Source organism: Bicyclus anynana, chromosome 1 (genome assembly GCF_947172395.1).
Source record: "Bicyclus anynana chromosome 1, ilBicAnyn1.1, whole genome shotgun sequence".
In the NCBI taxonomy this organism is placed as follows: domain Eukaryota; kingdom Metazoa; phylum Arthropoda; class Insecta; order Lepidoptera; family Nymphalidae; genus Bicyclus; species Bicyclus anynana.
In genome coordinates this window covers 10156947-10177284 of record NC_069083.1, presented here as the reverse complement: position 1 = coordinate 10177284, position 20338 = coordinate 10156947, and the positions used below count along the sequence as shown (strand labels likewise).

The 20338-nt window shown below is 36.4% G+C and overlaps 2 protein-coding genes across 4 annotated transcripts; one reads left to right on the top strand and one right to left on the bottom strand.

The window, feature by feature from the left end:
* The first annotated feature begins 505 nt into the window (after positions 1-505).
* Positions 506-12444, top strand: LOC112046874 (zinc finger protein on ecdysone puffs). 3 transcript variants are annotated; one of them, XM_024083701.2, is made up of 13 exons: positions 506-694; positions 1311-1538; positions 2295-2366; positions 3192-3544; positions 4165-4282; positions 5398-5550; positions 6276-6605; positions 7711-7834; positions 8287-8390; positions 8647-8833; positions 9150-9224; positions 10602-10710; positions 12171-12444. In XM_024083701.2, exons 2-13 carry the CDS (start codon positions 1311-1313, stop codon positions 12295-12297), a joined length of 1980 nt encoding a protein of 659 aa, XP_023939469.1. In that variant the 5' UTR covers positions 506-694; the 3' UTR covers positions 12298-12444. The 3 variants fall into 3 exon arrangements, with proteins under 3 accessions (XP_023939469.1, XP_023939468.1, XP_023939467.1); XM_024083700.2 differs by having other exon boundaries at positions 509-694; positions 7714-7834; positions 9150-9269; XM_024083699.2 differs by having other exon boundaries at positions 509-694; positions 9150-9269.
* Positions 12445-16726: 4282 nt separating this feature from the next.
* Positions 16727-19579, bottom strand: LOC112046892 (60S ribosomal protein L13). Its single transcript, XM_024083731.2, has 5 exons — positions 19451-19579; positions 19051-19315; positions 18334-18483; positions 17857-18009; positions 16727-16874 (listed from the first exon to the last, which is right to left on the bottom strand). The coding sequence occupies exons 2-5, from the start codon at positions 19291-19293 to the stop codon at positions 16758-16760; spliced, it is 663 nt and encodes a 220-aa protein (XP_023939499.1). The 5' UTR covers positions 19294-19315; positions 19451-19579; the 3' UTR covers positions 16727-16757.
* Positions 19580-20338: the final 759 nt, after the last annotated feature.

Here is a 20338-nt window from a genome sequence, read left to right as displayed (position 1 = left end):
AGTTACTGACTGAACATCAGTTACTGAGTGAAACTGAAATCAAGGGCTACCATGTAAAGAATAACAAAAATAAAATAGAAATATTTTCAAATTAAAGGTCACGTCATCTTTTAGTGAATTAGAAGTTGTTGACCGTTTTTCATGCCATTGACTGACTGACTTACTACACAAACCGGCATTATTAGGGAGCTTTTTAGACGACGAAAACGATTACAACAATGAAACATCGATACAATCGATAACGCGTTAGATCGTTGGTTGTTTGACAGAGAGGTAACGTCTTGCGGGGCAGGTCTTTCTATAATTGGTCCGTGATAATTAATTTGTTGTATGTGAATCCGGACTCAAAAGGGCTAGAACCCAGAGCCGTAAAGCTTATTATTAAAAATAAAATGTATGTGAATCGAAACGAAAAGTGTCGCTTAAAAGAACCTTTTTGAGTAGTATTATTGTTGTGTAAAAAACCTAAAGTTGTGGACTATAGTGATCTGTGGGTGGCGCTGGCCTGGCCACAGACAGACGACAAATGAAGGCGCTGGCGCTCACAGACGACAAATGAAGGTGGCGCTGGCGCTGGCGGCCGCCATTTTACTTTCGTCGTGTTCGTGTTCGCGAGGGTCGTCGACCGTCGTTATAAAATAAATTGTGATCGTGCGTGTGAATTTTGTGAATATTTTGTGCTTAACAAAAAATTGTAAGTATTAAGTAGTTTATTCTATTAATTATTCGTTCTACGAATCTTTTTCTTAGTACTACGTGGTATCTTAAATCGATGACCGACGGCAGGCAGCCATATTGATGTTTCTGCCGGCTTGGGTTTGCAATCCAATTCTTTTAGAAGCTAAAGCTTCCCAAAAAACAGAAACTGTAGTTGCAGTTTCTAACACTTCCACTAAGTAGGTTGATTATCGTGATGCATATACTATTAAGTATCTACCTGAATATAACCTCTATTTATTAATGACAGTGGCACATTTATAGAGCAAAATAATGAAAAATCAATAATCTCAGACTTTGTCCGAAACTTTTTCAAGAACTAATTCACCTCTGGTTTTACAAAATCTCTAGTTGTACTGTACGTCCAAGAACTGGTAGACGGTAGTATCACACACACCCATACCTCGTAATGAGCAGAGCACGTTGGGCCGTTGGTCAGTACCGATCAGTAACATTCTTACTGGATCAAAACAAAAGCCAGCTAACCTGTACTGAAACTTTCAAACTTTGGTTCAAATTCCAAATACCTACAGCAGGAGAAGGTGCTTGAGCAGTGGGGTTATGATAGTCTGTTAATCATAATTTGTATGTAGATGTCATCCCGCGGTCGGGGCTATGGTGGGCGGGGTAGCTACAGTGGGCGTAGCAACTACCGGGGCTCGTATCGCGGCAGCAACCGCGGCGGGTACGACGGCGGACGCGGCGGCCGGGGCGGCGGCTACTCGTCCTACAACAATGACTCTAGATACAACAGCAGCAGTATCAATCGATATTCAAGTCGCGACAGAATGGATGATTCTTACAAAAAGCCTTATAGAATGGTAATGTAAAAATATCGTAATTTTTTTGTAGCCCTTCTATTTATTGTTTATTGCATCTCCAAAAAATCTTGCATTAAGTATTCTATGGTAAGCATAGCTTTAGCATACTTAATGATATGACATGCAATGCAGTGTAAAATCTATACAACATGATGCCAGCAGCCGGGACAAACATGCTAGATATTAAATTTAAAGCAAATATCACCTTTATTTGAGTTGTTTTTTGAGAAATAAAAAAATATTATGTACTTGGGAGTTGAACGTAAACTTGAGTGTTAAATGGAGTTTACACTGTATATATACATTAGATTTCATTTTATAGTAGATATTTTGCTTAGATATACATCTAAAAGAGAAACTAATGAGATGAGAAATTGAGAATTGCAGATAAGGGTACATGTACTAGAGGAGATGACTGTATTTGATAATGTCTTCATATGAGATCAGCTATATGTAAGAGATGAGTCTGGTCCTTGGCAAACTGCACTATACTGCACTATCTACATGTAAAATAAAAATTGTTAATTATAGATGAGCTTACAAATTGGAATACTCATACATAATATAAACAACTTACAATCACAAGTGTTGTGCAGTTGCAATTCACAAAAAATATATCATATGCAATGGAATTGGATTTGTTAGAGAAATGCAAAGTCCAAATTAGTAGAAAAATATTATGAGTTTCCTTAAGTTAACAGAAAAATTAGTAATGTTGAAAAACTTACAAAGTCTGTTGATGTATTGACCTTTCAGGAATCTACTAGTTATTCAAATCGGGACTATGGTAGATCAGGATCTCCAGAACGCAAAAGGATGAGAATGGAGGTTAGTTACTATTAAAACATGGGAAACATAATCTATACAGTTTAAACAGAAGAAAAGTATTTTTTGTAAGTATGTAAACTCAGAATGTACCAAAAATCATGGAATACTATATTACAGAGAGATCTCTTGAGAATTATGTAGAGAGAGAAAACATGAAAAGCAGGTGATGTGATGTAAGAAGTATTGCATGATTAAATTTTAATTTTACATCATGAAAACACTTCAACTACTACTTATAAAAATTATGTGTACACACAATTAGAGATAGTCTGGTTTGTAATAAAATAAGAGGGCCACAATACAAGGAATAATGTCCAAATTATATTAATTATAAATGTGATTATGTAGATTATTGAACTTTGTTGAATTTTTACTTCTGAAAACTACTAGACAAAGTATAAAATCACTTCTTACAAATTTTCTGTATGTGACAAAGCTGTGTTCAGAAGGTACATATTTTTAAACAAATGAGCCATTGTAAGTTCCATCCTACATAATGAAGGTGTCTCATGTCAATGACCCAATGGATGAATGTCACTAATTGGTTTGTCCTGAATTAAAAACTTATTATGAACCAAATCAATAATAATAGAAATCAGTCTTCTTATGTCAGTCTGTTGGAACTGTGAAACAAGTTCAATCATACAGCAGTAATATCAATTGCTGGTATTTAAAAAAAGCATTAAAGACAAACGACGTCAAATCCCCAAGCGGTTAGAGATTGAAAGAAAGAAGAAAGAATTGTCCGTTTCTTTTGAATTAACATATATTTTTCCCACATGCATCATAAGATGCACCAAAAGATCAAAAAAGAGTTGTGTACAGGGCTCATCGAGTGACAGACGTAGTCACGATGGCGGCGGGCATTACGGTGGTTCGTATAGCAGTAGACAGGACAGTTACGGGAGCGAGAGACGGTCCTTCGCCAGCGAGGACAGAAGGCGCTCGCCGGCTCGAGAGAGCTACCGCAAGCCGAGTGGCATGGGCCCGCCGCGAGAGCCGCCGCGCATGTCGGTGCGGCCGCGCGCGCCGCGTCGCTCGTTCCGCGGCCGCACGCTGCGCTCGCGCTCGTCCTACCGCGGCGCCATCCGCTCGCGCGGCACCTTCTCCTCGCGCCGATACGGAGAGCGCTCGCTAGGATACACCCGAGCATTTAGACCACTCATAAAAGGGAGAAGGTAATACAATCAAATGTGTTGTTTATTTTTCGTACCTTGAACATGTCACCGCAAGGCTGTAATGAGACTATGAGGAAGGAAACTTAAGAAGTTTTTCATGTGTTGATGATTTACTAGAAAAATTGAAAGATTATGAAGGTTATATTAGATCTTTTACAGAGATAATGCTGGAAAGAAAATCTGTAAAGACACAAAGTACTTGAAAAGTACTAAACAGTATATAAAATATGTTTTGAAGTTAGTATAATAAAGAAATGTCAGCATAGCCATAGCCAGTTGCAACTCAAACCTGTTACACAAGATGTGTACTTATATATTGGGAATACAGATATAGTTAGATGTATAAATTAGTAAGATCTTTTAAATAGAGAAAGGATTTATAAATTATATTATTAAAATTTCCATCTTAGAAATCCTAAAAGAACATGAAACCAAGAAAAACATCTACATTTCAACAGTTTTAATAAAAATAATAATTACCATCTTTTTATGATATTATCCAGAAAGGATTAAAGTTCAAAATATTATTTTGTAATAAAATGTTGTATTTATGTAAATTTTATGACATTAAATTAATAACCTGCATAGAATATGTTGTTAACATTTTGGTTCTATATTAGCTCTATAAAGTCAAAAGATGAAGATGAAGATGCCTCTTCAACAGAAGAGGACTGGGAAGCAGATGAGAAGGAAGAAGTAGTGGAAGATAAGAAAGAAGCTAAAATCAAGTCTCCCAAGGTATGTTACAGTAGCGTATTGAATGTTTTACACAGTTTAGGAAGTTTTCAATTTCATTTTGCTATGATGCATATACATCTTTATTGAAGTTGCTTTAAAAAAATAATGTATTGAAGAAAGCTGTTGAGGTCATGTCACTAAAATATTTGTCAAAATTTATTTTTACTTCTCTGGCTCAAAAATTACTCTTAAGTTTGTTGCTTAAACATACGCGAACATGCAATAGTCATGCTCAGTCTTGGTAAAGTGTTTTTAGAATTAGGTATCTTTTTTCATTGACATGAAAAACATAATGAAAAGGTAAATAGGCTCACGTTAGTAATTATTTGCAAAAGACTTATAAGGGCCATTAATGATTGAAAGAAAAAAATATACCTATCACAGCCATTATTATTAATTTTAGTCTTTCTGCCTTTGAAAATATCTCGGGATATATTATCAGGATAAGGGCTGAAATATATTGATATTAATTAATAAAAGTTATGGATTTCATAGAAAACTTAATTAGTTTGATGTTTATTTCTATAACATCTAGTAACATTGTGATGTCACAAAATGGACAATATAAATGATTTTTAAATTTTTTTTTTTTTTAATTTTTTAGTTTGACGTTTATTTCTATTACTAGATGTTATAGAAATAAACGTCAAACTAATTAATAACTAATAATTTTGACAAACACTAAACTGTTTTATTATGATGTTTTCTCACTCGTTAAACAACATAGTCGCCCCTTTCACTAGCTCTTAGCTTTGAATTGTTTTTGCAGTTTTGTCATTGACCTCTAATAATAAAAGGACACAATCATGTAGAAAATTTCACTTAAAAACTAGCTAATTTTGCTTTGACAGTTTTAGAATTATTGATAAAGAAAATTATACCTAAAGGTCTTTAAATATAGTCCAATATTCAATAAAATGCGAAATTCAGAGTAAATTCAACCTTAAGATTGAGTTTAAGGTTGAATTTGCAAATGCGACTAATTGTATTGAGTGGCAAGAAGTTGTGTTTGGTCGCTGTCGACTTTTGGTCGCTGATTGTGCATTCACTTTTTAATAGGAGATCAATGAGTTTTGTGTATAATATTTGTAAAAGTGATTATGAATTTGGTGCAGGCTGAGGCGGAGGCGTCGGAGGGCGAGGGAGGCGAGGGCGGAGACGACACCGACAAGGAGCCCGACGTCGCGTCGGACACGGCGCCGCCGCGCTCCTCGCCTTACGTGCATCTCTCCTGTGTACATTGCAAAGAGAAATGTCCCACATTCTCTGTTAGTAGTGTTTCATTTCTTTGAGAAATTATTTCCAACCTTTAGACTTCCCAAAGATCAATTTGTCATGCATATCTGGATCACTTATAAAACTAAAATATTTAAAATTATTTATACCCACACATTAATTTATAATGCGCGCGTCTTAATTCTGAATGCCCTACATAGTAAATTTAGAATTTCAATATTTATATCACCTAAACTAATATTATATAAATATAAAGAGGAAAGATTTGATTGTTTGTTTGTTACATATTATAAAAAAGTTGCGTAGTCGCCGCTCAACTAAAGAATGGCTGAAAATTAGTGGGGAAGTAGCTAGAACCAGAAAACGGCACATATTTAGTGTAGGGGTATGGTAGTGTATAAAACGAAGCTTGACTGGATCCACTAGTTTGATATAAATAGAGTATAAACGGTACATAACTTGGTTCATTTGTTGCACTTGAGTTTAACAACCCCGATGGCCTATATGTATGGAGCTGATTTGGATTTAATCCAGTTCAGGGCATACACCTCCAACTTTCTGTTTTTCAACCGGTGAATAAAAAATATTGTGAAGAAACCTTCATACCTGAGAATTTTCTTAATTATATGCGTGTGTGAAGTCTGCCAAACCGCATTAGGCCACAGTGGTGGACTATTGGCCTAACCCCTCTCATTCTGAGAGGAGACTTGAGCTCAGCTGTGAGCCGAATATGGGTTGATGATGACGATTGGCACAGATCTACGCGAAGCACTTGCTGTCGGGCAAGCACCGCACGGCCATGAGCGGCGTGGCGCGGCGGCACAAGGCGCAGCTGCTGCGCATGCGCATCGCCCAGCGCGGGGCGCAGCGCGAGCTGGAGACGGCGGCGGGTGCGGAGCTGGCGGCGCGCACCACCTTCTGCCTGGTGTGCCGCCTCAACCACCGCACCACGCGCCACGCGCACAACCTGACGGACACGCACCGCGCCATGAAGCGCTTCCTCATGCCCTTCTGCCGCATCTGCCGCATCACCTTCCGCTCGCCCATGATCTACGAGCACCACATCTGCTCCATTGAGCACCTGAAGGTGTGTACCAAACCTACGTGTCATTGGTGACGCCTTCGCCTTCTTTTTATTCTTTACAAATTAGCCCTTTACTACAATTTCATCTGATGGTAAGTAATGATGCAATCTAAGATGGAAGCGGGCTAATGTTAGGAGGAGGATGAAAATCCACACCCCTTTTAGTTTCTACACGACATCGTACCGGAACGCTAAATCGCTTGGCGTTACGTCTTTGTCGGTAGGATGGTAACTAACCGCGGCCGAAGCCTCCCACCAGTCAAACCTGGACCAATTAAGAAAATCTCAATCGGCTCGGGCGAAAGATCGCTTGTGCGCCTAAAGGTAGCATTCCGATCTTGGCGACCGCGACAAGGTCGCACGACCCACTGCCTAGTATGAATTTATATGAAACTTTAAACAAAACCCGACAGTAGCGCGCGACCGCCTTTGTTTAGTGCTCCATATAAATTCATACTAAGCAGTAGGTCGTGCGACCCAGTCGAGGTCGCTAAGAACGGAAAGCTACCTTAACATTCGAACAAATTACATAAATGTTATCAAGATAAATATACAAATGTCCACCTTTAGCGCGTAACCGGAAATATCGCTGTCTCTTTTGTTGCCTTATGTTGGCACAAAAGAGATGGGGTTGGGACAACTCAGCCTCCATTGGTTGACATTTTGTCTATTTATATTTATGAGATATGTCATTGATTGCATGCTATGCTTACAGTTAAGACTTCTGCTAGGTCCTGCAATTAAAACTTATATTTTGAAACAATGTATTCTTATAACAAAAGGACGCACAATCATGTAGAAAATTTCAGTTGCCAATTTTGCTTTGACAGTTTTAGAAATATTGGTAACGAAAATAATAACCAAAGGCCTTTAAATATAGTCCAATATTCAATTAAAATCCGAAATTCAGAGCAAATTCAACCTACAAATGTGACTACTTGAATTGAGTGCCAAGAAGTTGTTTTTGGCACTCATTGAGTGGGGACGTTTTTGGGTCACTGATTGTGCATCCACTTTTTAATCATACAGACTAAATTTTGTTAATTTTTCAATCGCTCTAGAAATGTAACTAGGTGAATTGTTAATCTACATGCATATATATTTTTAGAAGAAGGCTCACCGCAGTGCTCGTCGCGCCAGTCCGAAGGCTGAAGCCGACGCCAGTGGTGACGAGGGCATGGACGTGGACTTGGATAACTTCATGACGCTGGACTCCGTGGGCGATGTCGATGGTGAGTGCTGACATTTACAAGACTTGTTGTTCAATTTTAATTTGTTTATCTGTAAATTTAGAATCTAACCTGATGGTAAGTGATGATGCAGTCCACACCCCTTTCGGTTTCTACACGACATCGTAGCGGAATGCTAAATCGCTTGGCGATACGCCTTTGCTGGTGGTAACTAGCCACGGCCGAAGCCTTCCAGCAGCCAGACCTGGGCCAATCAAGAAAACCTCTAGCCGGGAATCGAACCCAGGACCTCCGTCTTGTAAATCCACCGCGCATACCACTGCGCTACGGTCGTCAAAAAATCAACAATAGTTTTTCATATTATAAAGTAATAGAAATGGTGATGAGTAAAGTGCAATTCATTATTAATGTGTTTCTGGTTCTTTTATAGTTTATATATTTTTTTAGTTAGCGACGTTGACATAATTATATGTATAATATTAAATCATACACAGAGGTTGAAGATGATGACTCTTGTGGTGAAAAGAAAGAAGAAGCTGCTCCAAAGAAACCAAAAGTGGAGATCAACATTGGAAGCGAGCACATTAAAAAGATGGAGGTATGCCTCACTTATGCACCAACACGAACATGAGCTTTGTAGTTTGTTTTCAAAATTTATTTATTTCAAGTAGGCTCAGTTTACAGGCACTTTTGAAACATCAGTTGACTATTTGTAAAGATTCTAACACCGGTTCGGAAGGCAGGATCTGCTGAGAAGAACCGGCAAGAAACTCCTGTTACTCTTTTACCGTCCAACATTCTGTTGATCATCTGTAGTCTAAAATGATTAATTTACTAATCTATGATGCGAACAGGTGTGGTGGTGCGAGCTGTGCCGCGTGTACTTGCCGCGCGCCGAGACGGGCAGCACGGAGGAGGCGGAGGCGCTGCGCCGCCACTGCCGGCTGCGCGGGCACCTGGGCCGCTACGTGCAGCACCGCGACACGCGCACGCTGCGCCGCCACGCCGAGCGCATCCACCGCCAGCTGCACCAGCAGAAAGGTACGAGCTCTGCGCGTGTACTTGCCGCGCGCCGAGACGGGCAGCACGGAGGTATATAGCTCCAATGTGATATAGATGTTTTTGTACCACGTACATAAACGTCATGTGCGTTTGTAGCTTCTGTTCTTAGTGAACTAGAAGAACCTAGACCTTTTTGGCTAGCACAATCTACGATTACATTTGGTACACTTCTCTATTGTATGTAACATGCAAACGATTTCATGAAAAACCGTAAATCTTTGTAAATATTAATTAAGATAAATTAATTAATCTTCAAAATTAATTAATAAAATTTTGCTTCTTTGTTTTATTTTAGAAGAAGAGGAGAAAGAAGCTGCTGGAGATGAAAATACTGAAAGTAAAGTAAAAGTTGAGAAAGCTGAATCATCAGGTGAGAAGAAACATTTGGAAAATGGTGCTGAAGTGTCTGTGTCAGGTTATAACATTCTTTATTCTTTTCATATTATAACAACTGTTCCTTTACTATTAATCAATAACCAAACTCCTTAACCAAATTAACACCCATATAGATTCCAAACAACCAAAAGAACAAGCTGGTTTCCGTAAAGGGTTTTCCACTATGGATCACATTCATACGGCAGAGCAAATACTTGAAAAATATAAAGAGAACAAAGTGCCACTCTGTGTGGCATTTATAGACCACAAATCAATAATACTACTGTTACAATCTTTTGGAACTAGATTTAATAATACTTAGTTTAGAACAAGAAACATTCCTATGAAAGTTTCGTGTTGCTTTATGATATTATGCAAAATGCTGTTTTTTTTTACTATGCTAACATGCTTACAATATTATACAAATATCCTATCCAACGATATGTTGATGATGAAAATTCATCACCAGTAACCAAAAAAATATGTTTTTCAAGTTTTTATTTTACTACTTTATTGGCATGCTTAACGTACACACCAAATTATACAACTTCATTACATATAATAAAAAGTCGTTTTCGCTTTAATGTAGTTTTCCATTAGATACAAGTGATTCAAGAGGAAGTTTTAATGTATGAAAAGTGTATGACACATCATGGATTTAAAAAGCGACTGCCGGACCGTATGTTTCGTCGTGGTTGGCAGCGGCTGGAGCTAGCTGTGCCATAAAGATATCCTGTAGTATAGACAAATCATAATAATAACATCTACATAGCACCCTTACAAAACTGGGACGGTTTTAAATTGAGTCGAATAAAATCGAAAATACTTTAACTTACTTAAACTAATAAGTATATTTTGTGTCCTTACTACTACAGTACACACAAAATTTCATTTGCAATATACACATGTGTAATTTTACAAAGATTGACAAACACATCGCATAAACTCGGTACACAGAATATTCCATTACCTGATCAATGTTTTGCTGTTCCGGCAAAAGAATCTATTCTTCATATTATATTGCCTTTATTACAAATTTGATATAATAAGGACAGAAATACATACTTACTAATGAAACGCAACTTCATCTTTTGGTTGTTGACTTTTTTTTATGTCTCTCAACTACACAAACTGGGATTTTTAGGTAACTTTTGTAAAACATAAATGATTACAATAATGAAACATCGATTAAGCAACTGTTTATTATAAACTCGTTAGACCAATTGATCTTATACTTTGACAGAGGGGTAACATCTAGCGAGGCAGGTCCCTAAATAATTTGTCTTAGGTGTAAACCAATATATTGCTAACGTAACCTGAGACTTAAAAGTGGCTACAGAATCAAAAAATAATGATTTGTTTGTATTCTTAGGCAGTGAAGATAAACTCTGGGCTGATGTGGACAAAGACATAGGGGAACTACTCCGCGAAGTAGACCCACAAGGCAATGAAGCTAGTGATGATGAAGAAGATCTTGGCAGGTAAATTATTGCAATTATGTATCAAAATCTTTTTAACAAAAAAATTAAACAGACTTGAAAATCACAAAAATAAACTAAAAGGCGAAAAATAACATTGTATGTGCTACCACCTTCTGATCACTTTGAAGGCGTTGCCAAGCCAGTGATGAGTGACGTATTAATTAAAGCAGTTTCTGTAAGAACCACTGGAAAGAACTTAAAAGTCTTTAAATCCCAAAAGTTTATGATTTAATCGGATTTAGTTAATGCATAACTGTGTTATTTTTCGCTTTTTGGTTTACTTTTGCGATTTTGAAGTTTGTTAGTTTTTTTGTTAAAATGATTTCATTTCTGTTTTAGTGTGTCCTAGCAATTAATTTTCCAATCTGGAATTTTACTCTTTCAAACAAAAAATAATTTTTAACATTGGTTAAGCAGTGACGAAGTTATGCGGTAACAAACATAAAAAAACATACGCGTCGAACTGAGAACCTTCTCTTTTTTTTGTAGTCGGTTAAAAATATGTATCAATTGCAACTTGACACGGTCGTCAACATTATCTTGCAAATCAAACTGAAATAAATACATTTTTCACTACTCTTGCTCAAAAACACTGTCATATTACCACTCCACAGCGGGGTAAAATAAACGAACAGCTAAACAAGCATTTCAGCCTCTAAAGGCTAAAGTAATTTTGTTTTTTTAATTCTTGTCGGTTACGAGTACTAGCCAATTTATGTTAAAAATTGGAATGAAATGCAGCGTTCTTGTCTGTGGAATGCGTTCAATTTTCATTTAATTTTTATTGAGTTGCGAATAGAGCGGGATTTAAAGTCATGGAACATCCTTTACGGTGTAATACCTTTGCCTTTTTCTCATGTGAAAAAGTAAAATTAAAAAGCGAGATTTAAAAAAACAATTGGCGTGAATAATACACACTGTTTTTTCAGAAATTCATTGTAAATTTGTTACCGTAACTTACATATTTTTCAACAATATTTGTTATTGTTGTCTTCAACTAGTAAGAATCGTGATCCTAATTTGGAGATGGATGAAATTTTCAATCTGTTACCATCAAAGTCGAGATGCATTTACTTAAATACTTACCTACGAAAAATTTAATAAGTGGAGAAAACAACAACGAATGGATTCACTTACGAATGGAGTTTTTTAAACTATTATCTACCACGTTTACCTTACATACGCATTAATCATCTTCACAGTAGTCGGAAATTATGTTACTGGGTAAAAGCATCTCCCTTAATATCCAAAATTGTAGACTTTGTACATTTAATTTTCAATTAAAATAAATAATTGAATATTGCACTCAACTATTTTATTTTTTCGCAATCGTAGTGAAAAACAGAGTGTAACACGTGGGGCTAAACCCATTATAAACTCGGTTTCTATTTAGGCCTAAACATACCTGGTATATAATGGGCCTTTTTAGCCCCTTGTATAACAATCTACTATTGTTACAGATATGACAAGTTTCGTAAAAGTGACAAGAAATCAAAGATTGGCGATGGAGAAGAAGGAAATACTAAAGTAGAAGACAAGGAGAAGAATGAGAAAGTAATAAATTCTGAAACCATTTCATCTGCCTAAGATTTCCATTTTGTTATAAAGTGTAATGTGTTATAAGTTCACTAAAATAGTACATACTATTTCTTTTTAGTAGTTATATTTAAGACCTTATGCAATTATTCGACTTTAGATAAAAATTATATTATGCTAAAATCAAAATTAAATAAATTGTTTCATTTTTATTTAGCCTTTAGAGCGCGTGCTTTAGGTTATCTGCGCGGTGTTGTAAAGAACATAGAACGACTTAACAACTTCACTGTCCCCATACAAAAAAAATTTCGACTGCCCACATCCAGCATTTTTCTTGTTCCGTTAGATTAAAGAATATTCACATTGCCTAAAGAATATTCACATTGCCTTAAAAAACAATAATTCATACAAATAATAATTGTTTTCAATTTATTTTACTATTTTGATTTTTTTGACTCATTATGACTCATGGGCGTGGAATAAAATATTTTCTCTCCCACGTCCAGTGAGTCACGAGTGCACACATTACTAGTGCAAAAAAATAGCCGTTGATATTCTATTTCAAGTTGCCGGTATAAATTCTAGGTGCATTCACAATGAGTTGGCGTCAGAACATCAGAAATTGTCTGTTTTGCAAGTCCAAGAACAATTAGTTCGATATTTCCTCGGGCCAGCAGCGACAACTACAGAATCTAATGTGCCCCAAAGACGTTCGCTCTCTCTGACTTCCGGATCTTCAAGTTCCTCTCTTTCTTCTAATCACAGTCTTCAAGAAATGCCGCGTAATATTGTAAAAAATATATTAGTTCGAAAGAGATGCTCCGGTAGCTATGCCAAACTATAAAGTCAAGAGCAATTAGCTCGTAAAGCCAAACAAGTGCGCACAGAGTGCAAAGCATGCAAAAAACCATTTTGTTTAGATTGCTACAATGAAAAACACGTTTGATTATTTAGTCTTTACGCTAAAAAAACCTTTTTAATGTCTTTTACTTTTGTTTTATTTCATTCAAATACAAAATCTTATCCTTTACGAATACTCATCATGATTATTATTGCCCTCAATTAAAAAAAATAATAAATTACGAATTTTTTTTTCACTTCATTAAATTTAAGGTTTTTTGCTATAAGTTCACGTATTTATTATTGGTACAATATGCCACGTTCACAACAAAAATACAGCCCCAAGTTGCACCAACAAATGACTCGTATATGACTCCTGAACTTATTTCAAAAGGTCCTCATGAGTCATATGTGACTCATTGGACAGTGAAGTTGTTAACTTTGTTGTAATATGGTTCATAATACGTTGTTTATAAATAATACTAACCTATCTATATCTATCTTCATCTGAAAATTATTGGTCAACTTCCGTCTTTGAAATTTAAAAAAATCGTTCATTAGGTAAAAGAATATACCAAACAGAACTGAAAACACATATATAGGTTGCCTGCTCTTAAGACGGCGCAACAGTGTGGTTGTCTAGATTTTGTATAAGTCCAGTTAATCCACATAGTACTATATCATTTTGGAATACAAATTAACCGAGAGGTATATATGCTCATAAAATTATATCTATTCGAACGTATATTCCAAGTCAAATGTGATGACCACTTATCTACAAAATTGAAGCTGGAGTAACACAGGGGTCTGCGCTGGGCCCCGTCCTATATACTATCTATACAGCGTCCTTTATACGAAGTGATGACAGCGACATATGCCGATGATACTGCTCAGCTAACGCGCAATGTAGATCCCAACTAGCTTCTCTAAATCTACAAGAACACCTAAATAAAACTGGTTCCTGGCTCAAAAAGTGGAGAATCAAAGCTAGTGCAACTAAATCAAGCTACAAACATTTACGTTAAAAAAGGCAGATTGTCCACCTGTGAAACGAGATTACCTTACCCCACCAAACAACTGTAAATACTTAGGTGTTCACCTGGATAGAAGATTGACGGAGATCACATTAAGGCTAAACGAGATCAGGCAAACAGGAAATTCCGAGAACTGTATGGTTGATTGGCAGAAAATCCACACTAAGCCTGGAAAACAAGCTGCTGATATATAAATTTGTTATCAAACCAGTATGGATTTACTATGTCCAAGTCGGGCTCTGCTAGCCACTCAAACATTGAAATACTTCAGCGCTTCCAAAACAATGTATTATAAGTAATATGCAATGCACCATGTTTTGTCGGGACTTCAGAAACATATATCTTAACATTGCACCTGTTATGGAGGAATTAGACAGTTCACTGTCTAGAGGCCTACAGAGGCTTGAGCGCCATAAAAACAACCTGGCTGTCAAATTGTTGGATGTCAGGGACTGCAAATTGCACCTGAAAAGGGCACAACTGACTAATATAGTATAGTAATAATAGCGGACGCCCGCGACTTCGTCCGCTTAAATTTCTATGTCAACTTTACTACTACCCCTACCCTACCCCCACCCTACCACTACCCCAACCCTAACCTACCCAACCCCTACATCTACCCTACCCCTACCCCTACCCCTACCCCCACCCTACCCCTACCCTACCCCAAACCTACCCCTACCCTACCCCTACCTTACCTACACCCTACCCCCATCCTACCCCTACCCTATCCCTTTCCAACCACTATCCCACCCGTACCCCTATCTCACGCCTATCCTTCCCCTACCCTACCACTTCCCTATCCTACCCGTACCTCTACCCTACCATTACCCTACCTCTACCCTACCCTACCACTACCCTAAACCCGGCCCTAAACCTACCCTACCCCTACACTAAATAAATAAATAATAATAATAAATATACTTAAACAATACACATCACTATCTAGCCCCAAAGTAAGCATACAGAGTAGCTTGTGTTATGGGTGCTAAGATAGTTGATATTATAATATTATTATACAATCATATACTACATATAAATACTTATATAATGTATAAATACACACAGACACTGGAAAACACCCATGCTCATCACACAAATATTTTCCAGTTGTGGGAATCGAACCCACGGCCGTGGATGCAGAAAGCAGGGTCTCAACCCCCTGCACCACGCGGCCGTCAAATTCTCTATCTTACTCCTACCCTTAGCAAAATCGGTCCAGTCCCTCGAGAGTGATAGTATGACCAAGAGAAATAGAGACTTCTATGCTAATAATATAAAGAGGTAAAGTTCGTGTGGTTATAGGAGGTAATCTCTGGATCTACTGTTCCGATTCGGAAAATTGTTTTACCAATAGAAAGCTACGTTATTTGCGAGTGTCATAGGCTATGTTTGATCCCCATATTCACACGGGAACGGGAACTACGTAAATGAAAGCGCCGGGCGTCATATGGCGGAATTTCTGCGTCTTTCAGAAGTTTTTGTATTATCTCCGAAACTATTTAAGTAATTAACATACTGTAAAGGGCAAATCTTATCTCCATAATATCCTTGTGATTATTAAATAATTTATTTTAATAAGGATTAAAGTTTAGTTGTATAAATAATGACGTAAACCTAAGTATATAAAATTAATAATTTTTAAAACACAAAAGGTACTATATCTGCTAATATATAGAAGATAGATATATGGTGTCGCGGACTTTTTTGTAGAACTTTTAAAGATACATAAAGCCTCCATACATTAATTTCAATTTTACACAATAGTTAAGGCAGCGCATGCGAATAAGTCTGTTTAAGAGGATTTTTAGTCCGACCTGTATGACGAAAACTGTGATAACTCGGCTAATATATATGATACTAATATAAAATATAGCCTATAGCACTCCCCGATAATGCAGCATTCTACTGGTGAAAGAATTTTTAAAATCGGACCAGTAGTTCCGAAGATTACCCCATTTAAAAAATGTGACAAACTTACAAACTTTACCTCTTTATAATATTAGTATAGATATACTCATTCCTGGAGGGACATTACATCAGTGGATGTGCAGAGCCAGAAATTACATATTCAGCAGTCATTTGATCGGATTACGGTCTAGAGATAGACAAAGGAATGAGAAAAAAAAATTGAATATGATGTGGTGATAGCATAAAGAAGCATAGCTTCAAATACTTGACCAAGATTTCCCATATACATTTTCCACCATCTTGAAAAAAAATTCAAATCCAGTTTTTTTACAATAACTGTCTCCACTGAGATACACAAAAGTATGATGCAATAGATAGTTGAAAATAATATAGTAATATATACTCATTCCTGGAGGGACATTACATCAGTGGATGTGCAGAGCCAGAAATTACATATTCAGCAAACATTTGATCGGATTACGGTCTAGAGATAGACAAAGGAATGAGAAAAAAAAATTGAATATGATGTGGTGATAGCATAAAGAAGCATAGCTTCAAATACTTGACCAAGATTTCCCATATACATTTTCCACCATCTTGAAAAAAAATTCAAATCCAGTTTTTTTACAATAACTGTCTCCACTGAGATACACAAAAGTATGATGCAATAGATAGTTGAAAATAAAAAATGGTAATATTTTTTTTAAGACAAGTTTATTGGTCTATTCACTTCTTAGCTTTAGGTTCCTTGGCTGATGGTGCTTTAGTAACATCATCAGGGTTCTCTGCAGCATCCTTCAGCCTCTTGGCTCGGATGCCAACAAGTTTAGCGATTGAACGTGCCTGTAATGGAATATACATAAATGAGATAAAAGAACTGCATAAGAGTTTTATCTGTGAAATTGTATGGTAAACTCTAGATCTACTAAACCGATTTTGAAAATTCTTTCTTACTACATTTCTTTATTCATTTACTCACAAATAATGTGGCTTTCTTTATACTAATATAAATGTGAATGTAAGTTTGTCTGTTACTATTTTGTGGCCAAACCACTGAATCAATTTGGATAGAAATAAATTTGACATTAGAACTTACTCCCCGTATCAATTGAACTTTCCAAAGCCAATATATAAATAAGTACGTCCAAATAGTGATTTGGACATACTTATTTATATATTGATATACCAGCTGTGAATGGCGATTGAATGAATATATTCATAAATCAATTACCAAATCTATACTCCTACTAGCTGACCCGGTTAAAGCTTCGCTTTGACTTTCGCTTTTGCTTTATGTGCACTTCTTCCCTTTCCCTACTCTACACTACTCTACCACTACCCCATGACTCTTTGTATGGGAAATAGAAATTTCAAGACCAAGATAAGATAAAGTTTTAGAGTGACTTAACGAACAGCAGTTTGTTTATATATATATATATATATATATATATATATATATATATATATAGATACTAATTTTATAGAGGTCATTGTCGGATATAACTAATATAAATTGGAAGTCATTTCATTCAGTTTCTAGGTAAATCATACTTAGTGCTTTGTCTACACGCAGTGCCAAAATATGCACAAAAATTGCCACAAAAATCATCAAAGTAGCTGTGATACAGAACCAACCACAATGCTCCAATGTGGTTTAGCAGGCTTAGGGTGACTGTTTGATCTGTATATCACTATCAGATGCTAATAATAGAGCATAACATGCTCTTAGAAGCACTTTGCCTGACAAGGCAATTGAACTTATTAGAAATTGAGAACTTAATTTAACAAAACACATAATTAATTTGTATATTAAGTATAAATTTACCCCTCTGAGATATTGGTAGGCTTTGAAGTCTTTTTCTTCATCAGTAATAACACGAGCAACAGATTTAGGTGCAGGTTGCTGTACTGGCATAAGTGGACTACGAAGCTGTGTAGCAACTTTACGCTCCTCTTCAGTAGCTTCTCCTTTCAGGACCTAAAAGAATAATATGATGAATAACTATTATCTTTTAAAGAAATTTTGTGTGCTTAAGAAGATACTATTAAAATAAAGTTATTTGATAAAATTTCTAGACATTACTATTATATAAAAATCTAGATACAATTACTTCATGTTTAAAAACAATGATCAGTTAAATAGCAAATCATCAAAACATAAATTGGTAATATGCACTTCTACAATTTGTAAGGAGCAGGCTGGCATAACACAACATACAAGTTATGTTGCAAACAAAGTTTCTAACATTCAACATTCACCAATTTATGTTATCGAAAGCATCAAATCAATCAAAAAATCTACCTTCTTGCCCTTAGGGAAAAGAATGAGTCTTGCACGGTATTCCTTTAATCTCTGAACATTTATCTGCAGAGATTCTACAGATTTGTTACGCCTTCGTGGATCCACAGCAATACCAATTGTTCTTGCAAAAGCAGGATTTAATCCAGAAGCCTGAAATAAATAATTGTATAATAATAAGCTTTATTTTTCCCATTTAGATAGTACTTAACAATATCTTAAAACTATTCTAACTAATCTATATATTTATCTAAATAATTAATTTATGTACTAGTTAATAATGGGCCCCTCGAACTTGTGTTGTAGACCCATGTTTGGCAGGCGTAGGTTAGGCAAGGTAGAATAGTTGTCTCTATTACAACCCTTTTTAAGTTAACAGTGTAATTTCCCTTGAAAATTTCTTTATGAGCCCAGAACTTTTTCCATGATATATTTGCTCTTCTTTCCACCTCTGCTTTTATAAATTATTGTAATGAATGTTAAATAAATTCCAACACACTTACTAGTACATTTCTGATTTGTATCTCCTAGTAGGTAACTAATTATATTTAGGACCTGACCTATTATTATTCAATATTAATAATAATCCAGGAAATTTTTAGGCAACCTACTCATATTATAGTAAAAAACGTACTATATTTGATAAAAACACTTTTCATCCAGTAAACAGATGGGTAAAGGTCAACATTCATCTAAATAACATTCCACAATAAAACATACCCTGATTTCCCGTAGAGTGAAACCGCGCCCGGCACGAACTTTAGTGTGATAGCGGACAGTGGGGCAACGAACTACCGGACGGAGAGGTCCAGCGACAGGGCGAGGAGCAATTGCTTTGGCTTTCTTGATTCTATTTTGCCTTCTACGGTGTTTCCTCGCCGGTTGATTAAACCATGTCTTTACAAACCTTTGCCAATCTTTATGGAAATGACCATTAGGAATCATATTATTTCCTTTCCCCATGATTGAAATAACCCCACTTCACCTAAAATATATTAAAAAAACATAAAATATTGCTTATAACTCGTAGCAATCTTTATAACGAATTGACACAATTAATTAAATTAATGTGATTTTTAACGATAATCATAGTTTTTTTGGATTAATAAATTTAACTAACCACAGGGTTAAACGTACAAGTCAAAAAGAAAACAGAAATCGCTGTTTTTTCTACTCTGTGATTCTTTTTATTTTAAAAACTGGTAATAAAATAATGCTTTGGGTTCTAACCTTTTTGAGCCTTCTGTATTCAGCACAGACTATAACTATAATTCAATTTAGATATTGGCTGAGTAATGGAGAAAGTTCCTAGGTATTCAAAACAAAATCTCTCGAAACTTCGTTACAATAAAGCTTTTTTTAAAATAAATAGATACAAGTATATCTGTATATACAAAAATAATGTTATATAGTTATATATTTTTCATAGAGGAATTAGAAAATGGGGATGCATCGCACTCAAATCCACGAACAAAATTGTCTGTCGTTTTTTGAGAGGGACGACCGAACGAGGTAAAATCACACATCGAAAATATTTAACATCGTTAAAAATATTCTCGGCGTTGTGACAGACAATGGGACGACCGACTGAGAGAGCTCGATCCCACGCACGTAGCCTTCTACCAAGGGGCGAGATATCTCAAAGCCGACCGTCTCGCAACCACCCCACTCTTAAATGCCCTGGCCTCCCAAACGCGATCGAGGACATCGATAAGGCCGAATGTTTAACCGACAGTCTCGAAGCCCAGTGCACTCCAAGCACTTCTGTACTCGTAAAATCACACGCGAAAAAAGTGAAGTCCGAACTCACTTCGATCTTATCCCACCCTCCGGACGGAGTCGAAATTACCCCTACGTCATGCGAGGAAGTCTCTGCGGTTATCAAGCTCCTGGTGAACATCTTCAATGTTCTCCTAGCCCACTGCGCCTTCCCAGACGCATGGAAAGAAGCCACAGTCATTGGCATCCACAAGCCGGGAAAACCCCGAGATCTCCCGACTAGCTACCG

Excerpts from the sequence above, each read along its gene's own strand:
- LOC112046874 (XM_024083699.2), top strand. The coding sequence starts at position 1,311 with ATGTCATCCCGCGGTCGGGGCTATGGTGGGCGGGGTAGCTACAGTGGG. Across the intron at positions 6,606-7,710 it reads GCTCCATTGAGCACCTGAAG|AAGAAGGCTCACCGCAGTGC; the intron begins GTGTGTACCAAA and ends ATATATTTTTAG. Across the intron at positions 10,711-12,170 it reads GATGAAGAAGATCTTGGCAG|ATATGACAAGTTTCGTAAAA; the intron begins GTAAATTATTGC and ends CTATTGTTACAG.
- LOC112046892 (XM_024083731.2), bottom strand. The coding sequence starts at position 19,293 with ATGGGGAAAGGAAATAATATGATTCCTAATGGTCATTTCCATAAAGAT. Across the intron at positions 18,484-19,050 it reads TCACTCTACGGGAAATCAGG|GCTTCTGGATTAAATCCTGC; the intron begins GTATGTTTTATT and ends TATTTATTTCAG. Across the intron at positions 18,010-18,333 it reads TTTTCCCTAAGGGCAAGAAG|GTCCTGAAAGGAGAAGCTAC; the intron begins GTAGATTTTTTG and ends TTATTCTTTTAG.